At 41.8% G+C, this 21,944-nt stretch overlaps 1 protein-coding gene across 1 annotated transcript in view; it reads right to left on the bottom strand.

The window, feature by feature from the left end:
* LOC129193018 (fibroblast growth factor receptor-like 1) overlaps positions 1 to 21,944 on the bottom strand; it is a 46,070-nt gene that overhangs the window by 4,497 nt on the left and 19,629 nt on the right. The window contains exons 3-5 of the mRNA XM_054797582.1: positions 11,999 to 12,271; positions 2,342 to 2,428; positions 1,983 to 2,267 (exon numbers count right to left, since the gene is read on the bottom strand). Coding sequence (XP_054653557.1) covers positions 1,983 to 2,267; positions 2,342 to 2,428; positions 11,999 to 12,271 — 645 coding nt within the window. The remainder of the gene's footprint in view (positions 1 to 1,982; positions 2,268 to 2,341; positions 2,429 to 11,998; positions 12,272 to 21,944) is intronic.

Raw genomic sequence — 21,944 nt, forward strand, 5'->3', positions numbered from 1 at the left:
CTCTCTTTCTTTGCTCCTGGTTGTACAGTGGGTTCTGCAGGCAGCTGGGCTTTAATCAGCTCCAGATTGGGTGGAGGGTCTTTGAGTTACAGCGCCTCTTGCACACCCCAACCCCCTCAATCCCCAGAGCAAACACCAGGGGACAAGGCCTCTCTATCCTGCCTGCTTCCTCAATGTGCTTCTCATATACGTGATTACACACATTCATCAAGCATGCAGCAAGGATAAGGCTATGACTGAGTCAGGAGTAGGTAGATGAGAGATCCTTTTAAAAGTTACGGTGCTTCCGCTGGAAAAAAGTCAGACCCACTAATAGAGCGATTACGTGCACGATGTGCTTGTTTGAGCATTTAATGTCCAACCTCCATATATGCAAGTGCTTCTTTGCTCGAGAGAGAGAAAGGCGTATCGTTTTGATCAACGATGTTAGAAGAATTCATTATTACCAGTCAATATTGGCATTATATCGGATTATATCGGTTTGACAAGCGAGAGATGCAGCTGCATCGGTAGCAGCCTCCTGGATTGATAAGAACCCATCTTGTTCAGTACATTTATTCACCTCCTGTATTCCATATGTGATGTTTTAATACATAGAATAATGATAAGGTAATGTAACAATACGATGGCATCATTATTAAGATTTTTTCACAACTAATATAATAATCAGTATAGTAATAAATAGAGACAAGCATAACAAAACAAGTTCAAGACTCTTCTTCCTTGTATTTTGCATTAATCAACTGCTTGTATTGTTTTGTGAATTCTCTCATCTTGGTGCTTTGTTTGAGTTCCTTGCTAAATCCGTTCCATAATTTCATTCCACATACTGAAATGTTGTGGGTTTTTAGCGTTGTTCTCGTATATATAAGCGTTTCAAGTTTAGTTTTTCCCGAAGATCATATTTCTCCTCCCTGGTAGAAAACTATTGTAGGACATTTTTGAGTAGCAGATTATTGTTAGCATTATACATTATTTTAGCGGTTTGAAAATGTATTAAATCAGCAAATTTTAATATTGTGATTTTAAAAATAAGGGGCTTGTATGTTCTCTATACGGGACATTATGAATTATCCTCACTGATATTTTTTGTAGTACATATAGCGAGTGAGGATTGCTTTTATAGTTACTGTATTACCCCATATATCCACACAATAAGTTACTTATGGTAATACCAGAGAACAGTAAAGAGTGTGCAGTCATTTTTGATCAAGAACAAATTTTGCTTTATTCAATATTGAAGTATTTCTCGCCACCTTATGTTGTATATTTTTGATGTGAGATTTCCAGCTCATTTTTTCGTCTATTATGATCCCCCAAAATCCAAACCTGGTGGGCATGTACTGGGATCATGACCGATGAGTTGATAAGTTTTTGGTGGGAACTGGTCCATCCAAGTTGACGACTAACAGGATGGCAAATTGTCAACAAACCCCATTGACTTAAGCCTCATATGAAAGCCCTTGATGCATGCTTTCCAGATCTTTTCAGATAATTCGGCCCATATATAGTCATATGAAGATGTAATGGTTAAAAAAATGTTTGTTGCATGAAAATTTCCACCACAAATTGAAGTCACAAATCAAATCAAAGATCTGTATTCTTTCTACGAGGTACAGCACAAGGAACAGCACAAGCATATGGTGTTTACAAGGTAAAATGTATTTAATAAGATATTATGTACTGTATTTACCGTAATTTCCAGTGTACATGCCACACCGGTGTTTAAGCCGCACCCACTAAAGTTAGAGAGAAAAACAAATTTGTACATATATAAGCCGCACCAGACTATAAGCCGCTCACAGACTCTGTGAGGACCGGCCAGCTCTTTATTTGACAGGAGCCAATCATGAGCTATGAGAAACTCACAACGAGCTTGTCAACCCATTGGAAATTGCAGGAGGTCATTACTCAATATAACAGTCTGACTCACGGTGTCATCTTACAAAGAACACTAAAATCAGTTTTTCTGTGTTACTCACGTATGACCTCCACTTTGTACGTGGCATTGATTTCTCCAGCCTGATTGGACACCCTGCAGGTGTATCTGCCACTGTGCTCGGGCATCAGGTTCTTCAAGGTAAGGGTCCACTTGTTCTGGCGACCCTCACCGACCTCCTGCCCGGTTAGCGGCTGGTCGTCCTTCAGCCACACGATGTCGGGCCGAGGGGTCCCACTGGCCGTGCATTTGAGCCGTACTGAGCTGCCCACGGGTCGGGCTATCACCCTCTTCCTCATTTTGGCGGGCTGGGTGAAGCGTGGGCGTACTATTGACCGTGGAAAAAGGACATTTATAATGATTGTGAATCCTGACGCTTGCATTGCATGGTGCTGGACTTACCAAGCTTTTCCGCCAAGCCATCAGAACCATGCTCAGACTGCCTTCCATCAGACATGGCAGGTCCTGTCCTATCAGAACCTGAGTCATCTGGTAACACAACAAGATAACAATTGGTTATAATTGGTTCTGCAAATTTCAACTGTGCTCAAAGAAACAGAAGAGGGTCTTTCATATGATTTTTTTGTTGTTTTTACTTGTTAGTTGCTTTATATTCACCATCTACAACATACAGTCATGCAAAAAGACTTGGAAGACTTGCTGCCATACATGTAATACAGGTATCTTCAAATGTTAGAATCATTAAACAAATGGTCAATGACTGATGGCCAGTAGTTTTCGACCAATCTTGTTCAAATTTTACAGTTACTGTAGGTGCTTGTCAGTCCCCTAAAGGTGTGTACCATATTTCATGGTGATTCGGCTACACAAGTTAAAATGGATGTTTCGGAGAGCTGTGTGGTAAATCTCAAGTCAATCCAATTTATGGAATTTGATTTTGTAGTTACATACCATCACCAAAATGCAGTGTTTTGTTTGTCAATGAAAATAACAGTACAAGCAACACACTAGGGGTGCTTTTTGACAAATGTTCATCCTTTCATGTGAAGCAGTTCAAGAGTAGACGAGTTAGCTTACACCAACAAATACATACAGTCATGTAAAAAAAACACCCCATGTACATTAGTCAGGTTGTAACTTCTCAGCGATAACAGGGCTCTCTGCTCCCTGCAGTGACCTTGAACAACACACTGACCTCTTGAGGAGCCAGATGGCACCTCGCATGGCAGCCCCCACCATCATCCTGTTAATGAGGCAACACTGGAAAGCAGTGTACCGTGAAAGTAGAGAAGGCAGTGCATTTACCATTAAAATGACGCACTGACCGTGAATTTGACACCAAATGAACCTAGCACCGTGTTCTTGGCGCCATATCAGTAAATTCAGCATTTATAGATAGCATCTATCATTTATAGATAGCGGGGAGCGCGATCGGGTTGGACTGTGGAGCATTTAGAAGTAACACGAGCCGCTTTTCATGAGCGCAATTCCAGGAGACAGCTGTGGAGTTTATGTCACTGGCTGACATCACTCCGAGCCGTTAAGTCAGGGCTTACAGAAAGTAGAATGACTGAAACCTAATCGACCGTTTGTGATGCGTATTGACTTCTCCAATTAGGCAGTGATGAATTAAAAGGAGAGGTACAGTGCTAATATCTGTTTTATACAGATGCTAAGAAGGCAATTGATACACTGTATAGAAGCAAGAGCTGGAATACTCTCGTACCTCATTTATCGCGGTTAATTGGTTCCAGACCCGACCGCGATACGTGAATTCACAGATTAACCTTGTCACCTTGATACTCGTATTACCTGATATAATAGACATGATAATAAGAGTAATAAGACCTAATAACTCACCGTTAGCATTGACAGCATAGCAAGCAATAGCATAGCAATACACCGAGCTAACGTTAGCCGTTAGCCTCCAGTTTACTATGTATTCTAAATGTAAGAAACTGTGAAACTGAGTGAGGAAGAAGGACAAAATAAGCAGCCAAAAGCATACCACTTTCACACAGAATAATAGGCCGTAGTCAACCACAAAACATTCCTACATTATCGCAAACTAATTTATCTTATTTATTATGTATTGTGTAAAACTAAGACAAGAATAACATCAAATTAAAAGCACAAAATGAATGCCGACCCACCATCCACCAGTTCAATTTCCAGCCAAGTTTTTCCAGAAAGATTATTACATCCCTGTTTGACGTGTGTGGTAAAAGGCAGTGCGCTAGCATGAATTAACTTGAGACAAATGTACACATTAGCACTCAATAAGTCATCAAAACTTACCTTTATGCATTCCCACATAGTATCAGCATTTGACAACAAATATGAGGTGAAAGAAAAATGGTAAAAATACAGTAGTAGTCTATCTGTGCAGCATGAGATAGAGTTAGCTCACGCACAATGGACATGCGTCAAGTGAGACGGATGTAACAGAGAAAATCCGGCCACTTTTCAAAATAAAACATTTAAAAAAATGAAATAATGGAAATGATTTTTTCTTTCTGTGCGGCCAGGTACCAAATGACCCACTGTCCGGTACTGGGCCGCGGCCCGGGGGTTGGGGATCACTGCTTTAAGGAATCTTTCATTCTTGAACATGACAAGACATTGTGGGAACAGCTTGGGAAAGCCCTTTTCTGTTCTGTAGTGCACAAAGCAAGCAAGGTCCAGAAAGGCATGCATGGACGACCTCAACATTGTTCAACTTTATCCATCCTCAGCGACCTCTGACCTTACAAATGTCCTTCTCAATGAATGGACAAAAAAAATCCCCCAGACACCCTCCAAAATCTCGTCAAAGTCTCTCCAGAAGAGTGGAAGCTTTTGTGGCTGCACATGGGGGCTAACTTGAAATTTTCTTCCATTTTGACTTCTTCTTGGTATGATGCCCAGGTGTCCCAATACTTTCGTTCACTGAGGCAATGTGATAACTGTTTGTTCCAGAGTTTTTGCAACTCAGCTTAGGTGTGCAAAGGTACAGTCTGTTCACGCTGCCTCATTCTGAAGTTGTTCAGATACAGTTTGGTGATACTCTCCAGTACCCCGCCAGGTAAAGAGACCAGATGTGACTTCTAACCCCCCGCCTCTGAAATCCTCAAAGCTCTAGACTGGAGGATTGTGGGTACAAACCTTCCTTTGTTTGTCCCCTGCAGCAGCAGCAGCAGCAGGCCCGGCCATGATGTCACGGCTATTTGAAGGGCCCTAACTGGCCAACTATAATAACCTTTTCGTTTAAAAAACATTCTGCACTGGAAGAAATCTCCCTCTGTTTCTCACTTTGCCGTTTCACATTCCTCCAGGTTCCTGAACCTCCCAATCCAAACAGAACATAGTCCCTCATTGCCGGGGTTTCTTTTGACTGTTTCCCCCCACAGAACTCTATTTCCTCTCGACGTTTTGGCAAATTTTTTGGAAACAATGGTGCCCTTTATGCACAGGTTATTGCTCAGCCTTGCCACTATTGTCTTTACAGAATGCTGGCAGACTTGGCGGGAGACAAAGGTGAGGTTGGGCATCACATGGCTGTTTAATCCTTGTTATTGTAGAAAGATTGGTGACTGAGGGCTTTCTAAATTAATAGGAGAAGTTTGTGTTGCAAAGTGAATAGACGCTGCAACTTCATTTAGGGAGCAAATGAATTAGTTTGAATTTTCAGTGCGAGAAAATACCTAAACAAAGGACCCTTAAAGGTCCCCTACTGTGCAAATGAGACTTTTTCATGATGTTATAACAAATAATATAGTATAACAGCATGATAAGAATAGAGTATAGTATAATATAGTACAGGAATATAGTAATATGTGCAGGTAGAGCAGGGGTCGGCAAACTGCTCCCCACGGGCCACATCAGGCCCACCAAGCAACTTAATCCGGCCCACGGGGCATTTCCAAATTCCTTTTTTTTAAACCTTTAACATGGAAAGTGTTATGACTTGCAGTGCTATTGTGGCACGCTTGAGTCGCCAAAATACTGTAGTCAGATGCAATCTGTAGCTTGTACAAAAAAGCCTTCCAAAAAGCACACGTGATGAACAACGTAACCTACCTACTGCATCATGTGGGCATACAAACAAATATCTATGCGCCACACCCATGCCAAAGAAACACCCATATATTCCCGCCTCAAGGCATGCTGGGTAGCGCGTGGTACTCTTTCAACATTTTGCCGCATTTGTCGCATTTGGCTATATTGCAAAATATGTTGAGGACGTCGTCTGAGAAGTGAACAGGGAGAAATTAACATACTCTTGATGTCCAATGTTTTGTTGTTCATAGTTCATATTGTTGTTGCAGATGGACTACCCAACATGCCTTGCGGGCATTTGGAAATAACTGTTTTAAGTTATGTGTTATGTTTAGCGCTTAGTTGTTGGTTGATGTGATGTGTTAACTTGCTATGGATGTGTTGTTTTATCGTTTCGTTGCACCGTGAGCGGGCCGCACGCTTGCCTAGTGGTTAGCATGTTGGCCACACAGTCAGGAGATCCGGAAGGTCTGGGTTCAAATCTCTGTGTGGAGTTTGCATGTTGTCCCAGTGTGTGGGTTTTCTCCGGGTACTCCGGTTTCCTCCCACATTCCAAAAACATGCATGTTAGCTTAATTGGCGACTCTAAATTGTCCCTAGGTATGAATGTGAGTGTGAATGGTTGTTTGTCTATATGTGCCCTGCGATTGGCTGGCAACCAGTCCGGGGTGTACCCAGCCTCTTGGATAGGCTCCAGCATACCCGCATAGAAAATCAATGGTTGGATGCACTGTGAGCAAGTATATCGTTCTGTTTGGTGCCGCTATATATAGACAAAAATTTTAGCCCAATGTGGCCCAAGAGTCACAAAGTTGCCCACCCACCAAGTTTGAACTCCAAATATAAGAAAAGTAATCTTGTCCATTTTGAAATTCCTGGTTGTTATGACGTCATGAAGAAAAAATCTCCTCCCTAATTGGCAGGATACTGCCACTGACCCGCCCCTAGCTAGATGAATTCACCCCATGTAACCACCACTTCGAGAATGTAAAAAAACCACAAAAAACAGGCTTTGCTACACATCTGAATGTAAAGCCTGGAGCTCTTCTAATTATTAGTCAGGTACAGAGTGGGCTAGAACTATAACGTCTATCATTTTGCTGTTCCTCAGCAAATAGGCTAATATAGCATGATGCTGCTGTTAAAAGGTGGTCTAGTGGTTAGCATGTTGGCCAACACAGCAACAGTCTGGAGATCGGGAAGACATGGGTTCGATTCTCCCTTGGGCACTTCTTTAAGGAGTTTGCATGTTCTCCCCGTGCATGCGTGGGTTTCCTCCCACATTCCAAAAACATGCTTGTTAGGTTAATTGGCGACTCTAAATTGCCCATAGGTGTGAATGTGAATGTGGGTGTGAATGGTTGATTGTCTGTATGTGCCCTGCGATTGGCTGGCGTGTACCCCGCCTGTTGCCCAAAGTCAGCTGGGATAGGCTCCAGCACGCCCCCGCGACCCTAAAGAGGAGAAGCGGTATAGAAAATGGATGGATGGAGGGTTGCTGTTAAAATGTGACTGTAATGTTAGCACTGTACCTCACATAGCTATGCAAACGGTGCTAACGTTTGTGTCCTCCTGTTATGTTGTTGTATGTGATATATGGCATATATTATGTTGTAGTGTAGAGTTACAATGTATACGTAAAACGTGGTTAAAGTGTACAATAGCGCTTCTCGGCTCAGAAGCGTTAAAGCTACAGACACACAAAACAGCGTGTTCCAAGTAGGGCTTACTAAAAGCACGTTTAAACGGTCTAAATTCCAGCATCAAGATTTAAGGTAATACACTTCCAATACACATTGCAGGACTTTTTCCTTTTGAGACTTATAATATGGGACCTTTAAATACAGGAGTCATGATTCAATAACAGAAAAAAGCTTAGAATGCAATCCGCCCTGAAACCATGCATGGTCTTGTTACAGTGTTTGGGGGCTGACGCCATCCGCTCCCACTTCATTCACAAATCCAGCCACAGGAAACAGGTCCCTGGCCTCCCGTGCCAGCTGAATCACAGGAAAATGGCCCGGATGATTTGAGGCCACAATGAGGTCCAGATGTTGACGGCGACATAATGTGAGGGGAAAGTTCATCACACTCAGCTTGCACAGGTGATCAGTGACTCACAATGTTTGGCCTGACAGCATCTCCAGAGGGGAGCCAAACACAGAAATGATACCATCTCTGAATTATTCTGTCATTTATTGCTAATAAAATCCACACATAAACACAGAAGTCCCATGTTAATATGTGGTCTGTTGGCGCAGCTGGGGATAGAGAGGGGAGGTTACTGCAGGCACGGCTCTCTCCTGGAGGGGGAGCCTGGAAGTGGTGGGCCCAGTTGTCAGGAGACCACCCTAAACAGGCGCAAACAGGCAGCTGGAGGGATTGAGGAGGCGCCATGTTGTACCGACTGACCAGATTCTTTAGATACCTTTAGGGAGGACAGGCTGTCCACTGGCAGATGGGGAAGGGACCCCCTTTACTTGCCTCACCCTCCACTTACGCTTTCACGTCCATTCTCACCCTATGTACAGCATGTGTGTTCTGCTTGGATTTGGATGATATTCTAAATCAGGGGTCCTCAAAAAGCTTTTCATTTGGCCCGCCAAATATCACCCAAGTACAATAATATAAACCATTCAGTCTAACTCTTGAATAGCTCATTCATGCAGTACTCCCTCTGCTCTGCAAGGGGCAACAGCAAGGCATACGCATCACAATGGAACAGCAGTAGAAGAAGATAGCTTGCATTTAAACAAACATGGCACTGTCAATTACTGAAAAAAGAAAAGTACACACTGAAAATTGGACTACTAAGGAGGCATTTAATGAAAATAAAAACACTTGTAACTAAGTAAATGCTGTTTCGAAGGAATATAACCTGCGTCGGCACTTTCACATGAAAAACCGCATCTTTGACGTAGTCTATCCACCCATCCCCCTTGATTATTAATGGGTGGGGAAGATCTGAATTTTTAAATTTGGACCTGTGCAAGGCTCTGGACCTTAGTGGCTTGCTGCACTACAGTACAAAAAATGCTATATGTATATATATATATACAGTATATATATATATGGAATCTCCATAGAAATCCTTCTTTTAAAATTATGATTATTTACTTTATTTTTTGACAGTACCGTCTGGCCCTCACATTTCTATATACTGTAAATAAAATGTATTATTATCATTAGTAATAAGTTATATTATTATTTAAGTTTTTTTTCTGTGATCCAGTAAAAGCATCAAACACTGGCTGTGGTGCTCTCCGTACACCGAGAACAATGGAAGCCCCAACCTCAAATAATCCTAAAATCGGATTGTTTCAATCATCATTTTCAGTAATAATATGCCTCAAAAGTTCAAAAGTTGAATCGATTGCAACTGGACTGTTGAGGTTGTCTTAGAAGATTTTTCAGGATGAAAGGACATGTGGGAGAAAGGTGGTGTCGTAGACCACCCCCTCTGTTCAGAGACGGCTTCTCAACCTTAACGTAGATGGCTTCCCTCACTCCAATGTGGTGTCCAGTGCAGTGAGGAATTCATCAATTTTTACACTGGGGAAAATAGGCAGCCACTGAGCAGGCGCATGTTGCACTCTTGAGGTCAACACTCTGTGGTCTACCTGCACCTCAAAGAGAAAAAGCACTCCTTTGAGGACAAAATGTGTGTAGGTGAATGTGAATGTTTGGTGGTGGTCGGTCGGCGAGGCCGTAGGTGCGAATAGCAGCCAAGGTTCCATCAGTCTACTGAGACTGAGGAGTAGGCCTGCCACGATAACATATTTTGCTGGATGATAATTGTCCTATAAAATTATTGTCGATAATGGATATTATTGACAACATTTTTTTTAGATCATTTTTTCAGTAATAATAATGAAAGTACATCGCAATAAACTTTAATTTCTCAAGAGTATTTAACATTGTAATTGGAATGTCAAGAGATTTAAAGTAAATTAAACAAACAAAAAAGACAAAAAAACTCAATGGAAATAAAATGGACTCTCAATCTCTTTTAGCAAAAACTGCACACAATAAAAAAAAACAAAACACTCCAATAAAAACCACACACACACACACACACCTACACACACCTACACACAGTTATTGTTAACTAATGTAGGGGGGTCATTTTGTGCTGGTCCACATGTTTCTGTACTTCGTCAATTTTATCTGTGTAGCAGAAACCGTGTGCATGTTTTTCAAACAATAATGACTAAATAATTTTACAGGATGCAATTACAGCTAATATCAGCTGTAACAGCTAATATTTTCATGTCTTGTTTTTGTGTCCCTTTTTTTTCCCAAATATCCAGGATCAAATAAATCATCAATGAAGAAATGACCAAATGTTATCCAAGATAAATTGTATCATCACTCAATAATAACCTCAATTAAAAAACTATTACAACCATAGAGTTTCCATTTCACCTACAACTAACAATTTCAAATGAAAAATCCTTGTAAAGATTTCTGCAGGTTTGGACAACTTGTCATGTTTTCATGAAAAATCAATACAACACCATAATGCGATATTCTTCTCTTTTCACGTGAACAAAACAACTAGTGTCATATGATCAATTCTGAATGAGTTCCATTTAAGAATGTTTGTAAAAACTCTGAATGCCCTTTATGTGCCAACAAAATGACGCCCGACTTTGATGATATACAGTGTAGAGCAACTGCACAACAAACCTTGACATTAAAGCTGGCTGTGTGCCTCCATCCCAACCTTTCATTTTAGCACAATCAGCAGGCACCCTTTCTTTGAACTCACTGGCAATCTTGCAATGAGGCAGACTGGAAATAAATGCGGGCCCAGTCTATTCCCGACAAGCCTGCTTTATTACAGCAAGCACCTTTTTCTGACGTGCTTCCACATCTGCTTGATTATGGTTCTTCATCTGAGGCCATCCCGACTCCTCCTGCAAGCAACAGTGCACATTCTCTGGTCCTAATTAGGCATCTTAGAGTAATTAGACTAAACACAGCCTTCACGCTCCGCACATTCATCAGGCTCTGCTGCAGCCCAAAGGAAATACATGCGCTGCCCATGCATAAATATACACACAAAGGCTCGGACAGACTTATTTCTTAAGGCCCCATTCAAGAGCTGTGAGACAGTAGACGCAGGGGCATATTTACACTGAATGTGTTTCTTATCGTGGACCTCCTGCTGCTGAAGAGTGCAGGCTACAGCGGAGGAAGAGCACCAGATCCATCTGATTCACTGAGGATGAAGTAGTATGAAAGAATATCCCGTGTTGATGTTGACTTTGGGCACTGAGAGGTAGCGACTGGAACACACTCAACCATCAGAGGATCCACTACTAAATCACTGTAAATCCACTTGTTCTCAACCTTGACCTTTGAGAGACATGATGTCTTTTAATGTGAACCAGAGGGATACACTAATCAATACAAATGTGTGTTATACCTGCACAAGTCTGTCACCAGTATCCATAGTTTGTTTGCACTATTGCTTCAATTACATTGTACTGTATGTGGAACCTCTAAAGTCAAACACTACACAGGCTGTACAACTCAGTATCTTTTTTGGGAAAAACACACCTCTAAAGTTACACTTGGAAGTTTGAACCGCCGTAATGCGTGGCAAGACCTCTGCATAACTGAAATGATTAACGCCAGGACTGTGTGTTTAGCTTTTTCTTTGGCTTTTCGCAACATTTATTCCAAAGGAACAAGCCTCAACAAGCAGTGTTAAGGAGAAGAATATACAGTCATGGAAAAAAAAATTATTACATCACCCTTGTTTCTTCAGTTTATTGATCCATTGTAATGCCTGGTACAACTAAAGGTACATTTGTTTGGGCAAATATAATGATGATAACAAATATAGCTCATAAGAGTTTTATTGAAGAGCTGATATCTAGCAACTTAAGTCACTTAATCACTTAAGTTCTTACATGAATAGCTATAGTATTGTACTGCCAAAAGATACTATTAGTTGTATCAGGCATAAACATCGCTATTTAACAAGAGTGTCAAACTAAATGCCCTTAAAAAAACGCCATAACCAAAGAGATTGTAATGAACTGTACCTACCAATGACGATGAGGGTGTAGTTTATGTTGACGCTTCCAAATCCGTTCGTGGCTTTACAGATGTAGGTTCCCGTGTCATCCGCCTCCACCTCCTTGATCTTGAGGCCCATGCGCAGGATGCGGAAACGGATCCAGCCACTGTGGATGTTGCGCCCGTCTTTGGTCCACATTATGAGGGGTGGAGGGTCTCCATCCACTGGGCAAGGCAGCTTGATGGCACTCCCGAGGCGAGCCGTTTGGCGGTGGACGACTTTCTCAGACACCCGTGGCGGTCCTGAGAACACACACAATAACACACACTCTCAGAAAACAAACATTTGAATCTTTCACCAAGCGATAATCTTATCATTTGCACATGGTATAAACCAGTGATTCTTATCCATGGGGCTGTGGCAGGGCCTCCAAAAAATATGTTTTGTACCTGTGGGCCGCAAGAAGCTGAACTGCTGACCTGCAAACATGGACATTTTTTATATTTGGCACTGATTTTGACACTTAATTACGCTTGTACGTTTCCGTGCTCTCTAGGTATACAGTTGCACATTCAGTTTTAAGTTTGCCACAGCAATCTGGGCGTAGATGGAGTGATAAGTTCTCAGCGAATCATCAATCAAGCAGTTCATTACTAGGGTTGGGCGACAAGAAGACAGAACTTGGACACACTCCTCCCTCGCCGAGCAACACCACGCCTTCCTGGCAAAACAAACCAGAGCTGCCCAACGTGGCCCATGCAAAATGAACAAAAACCTAATAAAAGTAGAAAAGTTGAGCAAAAAGGCATAATGTAACAAGAAAAAGCTGAAATGATTGATACTAATAAAAACACAAAGACTTATTTTAAAATATACTGTACGTATAGCATTTTTTAGCCTTTTGAAAATAATAATAAATATCAAAGGGTCTCCCTTGGACATCCCTGACATTAACAGACAAGGACAAGTACATACATGTAAGACAAAAGCAGTGAGCTGGCATTGTCCAACTACAAGCTGGAACTATTAATGCTGCACTCCAGCCGACAAGGACCTTACATATACATATGACAGTTATGTATAATGAATTTGTTTTGGTTTAAGTGGCTAATTGGCATAGTGGTTAACCGTGTCGGTACTTGACACAGAGGACTGTGGTTTGAATCCCAGTCAAGCTAAATGACAATGTATAGCAATATGTTTGATATATTATTATTGTTATTTTTTTAAACAGTACTGGTATGGTTTAATTTATTTTGAACATGCATACAGATTACATTGAAATACTTCATGTTGCAACTCACACTTCCACATGTCCGAAAAGGAGTAGGAAGAAGCAGACCTTATTTAATCCTACACCCTCTCGGTTTCATATCAAAAGGGTTTTCCGCTACATGTAATTGATCGTGGCTGTGCGCCAAAACAAAATAAAAGCCGCCATGCCTAGCATAAATTAGTTGGGTTTTTTTTACTTGAAAACAATTTTAAGTAATATATTGTATGAATGCTGTATAGATACATATATCATATATTTTATGATGCACATTTTTGTAAACTTCCCTTGCCATCCATCCCCCAAATGGATTTAGATCAGGGGAACTCGCAGGATGGTCCCAAAGAGTGACATTAGTCTAGTCAGGCAGGCATTGTGAACTGCAGCATTGTACTGTTGAAAAACCCAGTCATTACCACACTGACGAGGGCCTTCAGTCATGAGGGATGCTCCCTGCCCCTCTGTACTGGAAAGGTTGGGCCCCAAGGTGAAAAAGGTTAAGAACCCCTGCTCAATGTCACTAGTTTTAAAGACCTACTGCACAAAACCAGTAGTCAAAGATCCTCTATATGACAGGAGTGCTCTGTTGTTTGCAAAAAAAAAACACATTAGTCAAAGGTCCTCTATATGACAGTGGCGCTCTTCTTTTATTAAAGACCTACAGCAAAAAAACAACAACAAAAAAAACACAAGTCAAAGATCCTCTACATGATAAGAGCACCCTGCTGCTTTAAAAGCCCGTTTTCCTAACGTGAAAAGAAAACCATCATTACACAACCTGCCGTATCACATGATACTACCATAAAGGCTATGATCATCATTATCATATTTTATAAGTTCCCTCATCTCTCATGGGTTATGAGGGATGTGTATTAATAGTAATAAGAATCTTCACAGGCTTCACAGCTTTTTTTTGTTTTCAGGTCTATTTTGCTGTAACACAGTCGGTCAGTATGGTTGCTTGGCGTCCAGACATGCTGCTCTTATTGATCCTTCCACCAGCTGGAAGTCCTCTGGTTCCGAGACTCTGCAGCTGGGCCCCCTGCCCTGACTGCAGGCGAGGCAGGCAACTACACTGGTGAGGAATAGGACCCCCATGTCGCCGCCCTTCAGCCTGAATACAGGACGGTCATCAGGGACTTTGTCAGCTGGAGTGAGCTTAACCAGCTACAACTCAACACCAGCAAGACAAAGGAGATGATCATTAACTTCCAGAGGAAAACATCTCACTTCACACCAGTGAACATCCAGGGTGCGGACATTGATTTGGTACAGCTACAAATTCCTGGGTGTTCACCTTAACAACAAACTGGACTGGTCTGTCAACACCCACGCCCTCTACAAGAAGGGCAAGGGTCGCCTCCACCTGCTGAGGACACTGAGGTCCTTTGGTGTGTGCAGGACTCTCTTACGGACCTTTTATGACTCTATGGTGGCCTCAGCCATCTTCTATGCTGTGAGCTGCTGGAGAGGGGGCAGCACGGACAGGGACAGGAGCAGGATCAATAGACTGATCAGGTTCTCTGAGAAAGAGCCAGTAAAGGTAGGCACTGGCCAATGGTAAGAGAGTAACCGTAGGCGGTACCTGATCATGTGACAGGAATTGCTGTGGCTGCAGGTGGAGCTGAATAGCAGCGCCGCATTTTACAGAGCGATCAAAGACTTTGACAGGCCTTCTGGCCTCGCTCTGATCGAGATCAACACAACCGTGAGTGACAAGTTTGACAACATGCTAAGAACATGTTCAGAACTTGCTTTGCATGAAACTAGACATCCAGTTGCACACAAGTGACATGTTGTGTTGGTATCAAGGAAGTTGGGAGCAACAGAAAAGTCATCATGGACACAACATACACACACACACACACACACACACACACACACACACACAGTTTAGGGCTCACAGCAGCTCAGTGACTCAACACTCAACAGTCGCATATGTCTGAGAATAATTTTTTAAATTATAATTCTGTGTTTGTTTGTAGAATTCGAATGACATACAGTAGTAGGACAATGTCCTGTCCTTTAGTGGTCTTCGTCCACTGAGGTCAAGTCAGGGGATGTCCAAACCTTTTCCATTGATGGCCACTTACAGAAAAAATGGGATGGGTCTACTTACATTTTGTACATTTAAGATGCTAAAGGTAATCCAATCTTCTTCTTTTCCTTCCGGCTTTTCCCTTCAGTGGTCGCCACAGCGAATCAATTGCCTCCATCTAACACTGTCTTCTGCATCCTCTTCTCTCACACCAACTACCTTCATGTCCTCTTTCACTACATCCATAAACCTCCTCTTTGGTCTTCCTCTAGGCCTCCTGCCTAGCAGTCCAAAACTCAGCAACCTATATATTCCCTATCTCGTCTAGAGACAGTGTCAATGAGGAAAAGACAGGAGACAGAGCTGGAGGTAGCAGAGATGAAGATGCTGAGGTTCTCTCTGGGAGTGACCAGGAAGGATAGGATCAGGAATGAGTACATCAGAGGGACAGCACATGTTAGAGGTTTTGGAGATAAAGTCAGAGAGGCCAGACTGAGATGGTTTGGACATGTCCAGAGGAGAGATAGGGAATATAAAGGTAATCCAATGTTGGTCAATATATGCTAAGCCATCTTTTGTAGGTTTAAAAAAATTCTAGGGGAAACCTGCTATGTCTTCCAGAAACGTCAAAATCACACGTGTGCCAATAATATACACTATACTAAAAAATAGATATATTTTAGATACAAACAGCTGTGAGTGTTACAGTGCACTTGGGTACACTTATAAAATTCGAAGTGTAGTTTCTTTTTAAAAATAGAGGCATAAATAGATTAAAAGAAATCTCTAATTCTGACAAATTGTAGAGTTGCAGAGGGTTTCAGGAGGCCGCTGTCGAACCACAAGTGTAGCAAATGAAATAAAGAATCTGACTGCATTGGCTCCATAAAATAACAGCTTGGTTGGGGGCAGATGGAGTGAGAGCGAGGTAATTTGTCATATTCCTGTCTGATTACCCAGAAATACTGAAACCAGATTGTAATAATTGGACAAGGCCTGTCGTCCACAGTCTGCACAGAAAGGGCAAAGTGTTCTGGCTCTGCTTTTTACGTAGCGTGCAAGAGATCAAAGCTATTGGGGGGGGCCATTGTTGGGTGGGGGGGTTGGTCACACTGCGGCAGACAGCAGCGGCTCTTAATTGGCTCGGGTCTGCTGCCTTAGATCTGGTGTAGTGAAGCGGGCTGAAACACCCTGTGATGGTGTTAGGAGGCCTGCACCACTGCTCGCACATTACCGAGCACCAAGCGAGCCCCCGCTTCTTGCCCCCTGATGGCTAAACAAAAGCCTGAAACACTGAACAGACTAGACAGCCAACGAAGTGCAACCAAACCCTATCGCTAGTCTGGGCCTCAGAACAAATGGTCTGCTCTGGTTGCAGAAAAAACAATGGGGAGGCTAAGTACACATGGCTTCTCCTAAAGCATACAAACACACACACATACACACACACACACGCTCAAACAAACACACACAGTCACATTCCTCTAGAGCATTTCACACTTAATGGTAAACAAGAACTTTATGGATGGGGCTCCAAAGGGGAAGGTGAGACAGGTAACTCCATCTGGTTGTTTTATCACATTGCCAACAGATGGATGTGAGCTGCAGGTTCAACATCTGGACACATGGCTTGACGCTTGATCAAAAATATGTTTTTATATTACTGATTGACTCACAGATATGTTGAGCCATAAGTAGAAAAGTGTGTTCATCCGCAGCCATGCGTTCTATCTCAATGGTCTACAGGAAATTGGAAGTGTCATTGTTTACGTGTGTGAAGAAAATGTAACCGCAGTCTTTCTGGCTGTTGTCAGCTGGCCCATATCTCACCCCTCCGCTACCACAGCAGAACAGACACACACATTGTTCCTTTACCATCCTGCAAGCTCTGCTTTAAGACCGCAATCGGGTCACAGCATTGGTGCCCTGATACTGATCAGTTTATATGGACTGACTTGATCGTAGAAAAATGTGCGACACTCATCCCTCACCAAATCCCTCTATGTTTTTTCTCTCTCTCTACCCTGTAATGTGCCTTTCTATCTCAACCCAACCAATCGTGGCTGACAGCCGCTTCACACTGATGCTCGGTTCGGAGTTTTTTCTTGCCTGTCGCCATAGTATTTGCTCATGTGAGATTCAGCTGGTCAGAAATGTGGTTCATATCTGTCAAGCCTCCCGTTTCCCCGGGAAACTACTGTACTTTGCCTTTCTGTTTATAGTGTATTTTTCCTGTATTTTATTTTCACGAAAAAAAAAATGTGGAGAAGCACAGCTTCCAGTCCGCACGGCAACACTCAACATTGGCATAACACATTTGGTAGCCAGTAAAGTCAGGCTTTCAAAATGAAAACATGCCAGTAAAATAACACATAGTCTTGAAAATACAGGTGGAAAGACCGAAAGACCAGAATTCCCCTCATTTTCCCATATTTTCAAAGGCAAAAATATAGGAGTTGACTGGACTGATATGGTGTGGTTCTCGACCTGCTCCATCTGTACAAGTGACAGGGTATGGCTTTGTTGTACGTTGCCGCTATACTCTAAACATAACATTGATTTGGCTATATAAAACAATTAAAGTAAAGAAATAGGCCTTCACTTGTCTCTCTCTGGGTCATGTATCATATGTTCCTTTCTGATAATGGGAAGAGCAGAAAACCAAAAGAAGTGCTGATGTATGCACCAAAAAACACTAATCTTTCTGTGCTCCAACACCACCCACATCACATTCTTTCTGAAAAATAGTGGTCAAAATAAGAATGTCCCATTGCGAAATTGACCAACAGTTTCTGTAAAAAAACGTGCCTTCAAAGTCACACTAAAATGTTATTAAATGTAGGTTGTGGTGTAAAGTACAACAACAAGACAGCAAAAGCATAATTCCTCTGGGCAGCACTAGTCTGCTCAGGATGACAGTGGCATGGAAAGTTCGGAGAATCTCCTAATGCATTAATTTGCCCCAAAGTAGATCAACAACATTTTGTGAAATGCCCATCCCAAGTGTTTGATGTTGGAGGTGTATCTGCAGGTGGCGACCAGTCCAGGGTGTACCCCACCTCTCACCCTAAGTCAGCTGGGATAGGCTCCAGCTCACCTATGACCCTAATTAGGACAAGCAGTGTAGAAAATGGATGGATGGACTTTAAACCATATCAAAATGCAATGAGCCAACACAGATATTGCATCATATCCTTAATAATACATCAATGGCATACGGTTACTACTGTAGTACACAGTAAGATTTTTTTTAAACATGTGTTCCCACTTGTATTTACAGCCTTTCATCACTGTCATCCTTACTGTGGTGAAGGTATGGTAAATGATATGGAATGTTATACAGGACCCCTCCAGCTCCATACTTTTATAAATGAGCTGAATGCACGAGAAGGTTTTGGCTGGTGCTCCAAGTGTTTGGAATGTGCAACAAATTATTTCCTCCCTCAATCTCCACTCTTTAAAAAAAAAAACTCCTTTGAACTCCCTCTCTGAAAAACAAGGCACAGAGAGGTGCTGAAATCAAGGATGTGGTCTGCATCACGTAATAAGTATTTACGCTTGTGTACATAACCGCTATCCTTGCTTCAATGGGGTCTCTCCTTCTCCTCCTCTTTTTCAAGGGCAGGTTCAGTTAACCTTGGACTTGAAAGCTCTGAAACCACAGAGTCTTTCTGTGCAAATGAGGGGAATAACTTTTTTATCTGCATGACTGAAAGACAAGCTGATCAAGACACCCGGAAGCAACGTTTAATCACAGCATCCTGCTGAAAAACGAACCGGAACTGCTCACGCCTCCCTGGTGTCATGAGGCTGTCTCTTGAGCAAAAAATGGTGCTGCGATGAATGAGAACATGCCAGCTTCACGTCAAACTCAAATTGTTAGAATTGCTAGCTGTTCTCTGAACGGAAAAAGATACACGTGACCATATGGGCTTTCCCGTGTTGCGGCGCTGGTATAGCTCGCCTTATTATAGCCGGGCTCCATGTGTGAATAGAACCTTTCATAGTGCAGGAAGAGGAGGAGGAGGACGCCTGGCGACTCACAGAATTAGCTCTGTTTGTCTTTGCTCGGTTAAGTGATAGAGTATTTTAAGAGAAAGGGGCACATTCAAAAAGTTGCATTCTTGTGACAAAATATATACTTTTTTTTTCCTCCTGAAACCATGTGAGCAAGACATTTCAAGTGCAGTCATGTGGGAAATATGTTGGGAAATGCAAATAAAAAAGATTAGAGACTGTAGTAACGCTCTTAGTTATGAACACCTGCGGATTTGTAATGATCCGCAGATGCTCACAAACACATGCACATAGAAATTGTTATTCTCGCCACTACAAACATGTCAATAAAGGTTGGGCTTGGCTGCTGACAACCACTTTAAGAACCAACACCTGGAACACCAACAACTGGATAAAAAAACGTACACTATCACTTTGCTTGCCCAATGCAGGACGTGGTTACTCAAGCAACATCTGTAAACATCGTCTTGTTAAAAGAGATTTGCTCCTTAATCTGCAGCCAACTGCAAGAATTGGTTGTGCATCAAAGAGCTTTTTTTTTGTACTCTGCCAAAGCGTGCTGATTTGTTACAAAGATAAATACTGTTATGGAAGAGTGTGTCCTTAAATACTGCAGAATTAAAGGCTTCAGTCGTACAATTCAACCAAAGATTTTTGGAAAGAAATGCCTTTATAATTGTAAAAATCTTGAAAGTTGGTCACCATGGGTGATTTGTCACGTGAGAGATCAGCACAACTCACATAACGTCAGTTCAGTGAGCATCTAAACCCAAAATGCCTTTTTACTGGGTTGTCAATTGTCAGGTAAAAAACTATTTTTATGAGCATCAAGCAGGCACACAAAGGGCTTTTTGATATGTTTGTTGTAGACTGTAAATGAATGTCTATTCTGTCATTGGTTTATGTACAGTACATATCAATGTTATTGGGGTGTCCCGATATAACTTTTTTCACTTCTGATATGATATCAGCACAAATCCTACATACTTTTATTACTTATTTTACAGCGTGGAATGTTAGAAAAGGCTTGATCAGGGGTCTCCGACCCGTAGCTTGTCATCTACCAGAAGCTCGCCAGCCGATTTTGAGTTGCTCACCAAAGGGTAAAAAAAAATACTTGCTTCAACTCCTGGTATTTTTATAACTGTTCAAGACAGACATGATGCCTGTATTGAATGACATTTACCACAAAAAAGCATAAAAACAATGGCCGCACTGTTTAAGCAGAGATCTGGTTGGTTAATAAAATACAGTAGGCCTATGTTGCCAGTCAAACAAATAAAACACTCAACAGTTCTTTTTGTCTAAGTAGCTCTAATAGTGATGAAAGTTGGAGACCACTGCACTAGAAAGAAATGCATACTAAAATACAAATTGCAGATGAACACAATTTTTGTTGTTAAAGAAAGTGAATTATGGATACCAACATTTTGTTAATGTTCTGGCAAAACAAGCTTATTCCGCTTTTTAGCGTTGAAATATAGTTGAGCAACTCTGACCTGAAACTTTTAGTGATTTTTCTTTGGCTTTTTGTGTTTTAATGATGCCATCGCAGAAGGATAGGTATCTACTTGGTTTTGATAACGTAGCCCTTGAAGTATGGTCCACCAGCGTGTTTTCCTGCAGCTGAGGAAGGCACTGCCAGTCTGCTTGGTCTCGTATGCAAATTAGATACGCTGTTGGTTGGTAGACACATCTCTGTTTAGGCTGCTCAGCGCAATATGCCGAATTCAACAACAACAGTAATAATTATCATGATAAAAAATAATAACAAGAATAAAATGAACACCATAAAATGTGCTGCATTCTCCCATCCTCTACACGCTGATCATCACATTTGTCACACATCATCAAAGACATGGGTGAATACACATCCTGGATTATTGCTTCAGCAGTTTCTGAAATGACATCTACACTTGTAGGGCAGTTAAGAATGTTACAGCGTTACTACCCGTGCTGGTGTTAAAAACAACAATGTTACTAATTACTTTTTGCCAGTAACAGGTAATCTAATTCATTACTATTTAAAACGTTAGAACACTGTTACCGTCACCGACAGTGAAATGTGGCGGGTTATTGCAGTGTCCCGAGTCTGACAGAGTCACACACAGTCTGACGCCCTTTTTTAAATGTATTCTGACGTTAACAGTGCTTAGTTCCAACATCTCCAACACCGACTCTGCGTCCTCTCCACACCCACACGTTTCCTCATTCTCCACAAATCACACGCAAGGTGCATTCAGGAACATTGGAACTATCAACAGCACACGCCAGATATGTGAAGGTGGATAATTACTTTCCCTGGCAACTAATTACATTTATGAAGCAGTAATTCTATGACTAATTCAATTACTTTTTGGGGAAAGTAACAAGTAACCACAACTAATTACTTTTTTAAAGTAAGTTCCCCAACACTAGTTACTACAAACTTCAAATGTTTTATATTAATCACTATGAGTATAACTACTTAGAAATTAGACTGATATGGAAGTCAAGCAGTGTCAGACTGGGGTTGACTTTGGAGGTTCCACTGTATTTTCTTTCAGGATAAGAGGCAGGGAGACGGATAAAAAGTGCAGAATACTTCCTCCTCCTTCTCCTCAGCAGCAATGTGTTAGACCAACAGACCATGCAAATGCAAACATCA

This window comes from Dunckerocampus dactyliophorus, chromosome 13 (assembly GCF_027744805.1).
Source record: "Dunckerocampus dactyliophorus isolate RoL2022-P2 chromosome 13, RoL_Ddac_1.1, whole genome shotgun sequence".
In the NCBI taxonomy this organism is placed as follows: Eukaryota; Metazoa; Chordata; class Actinopteri; order Syngnathiformes; family Syngnathidae; genus Dunckerocampus; species Dunckerocampus dactyliophorus.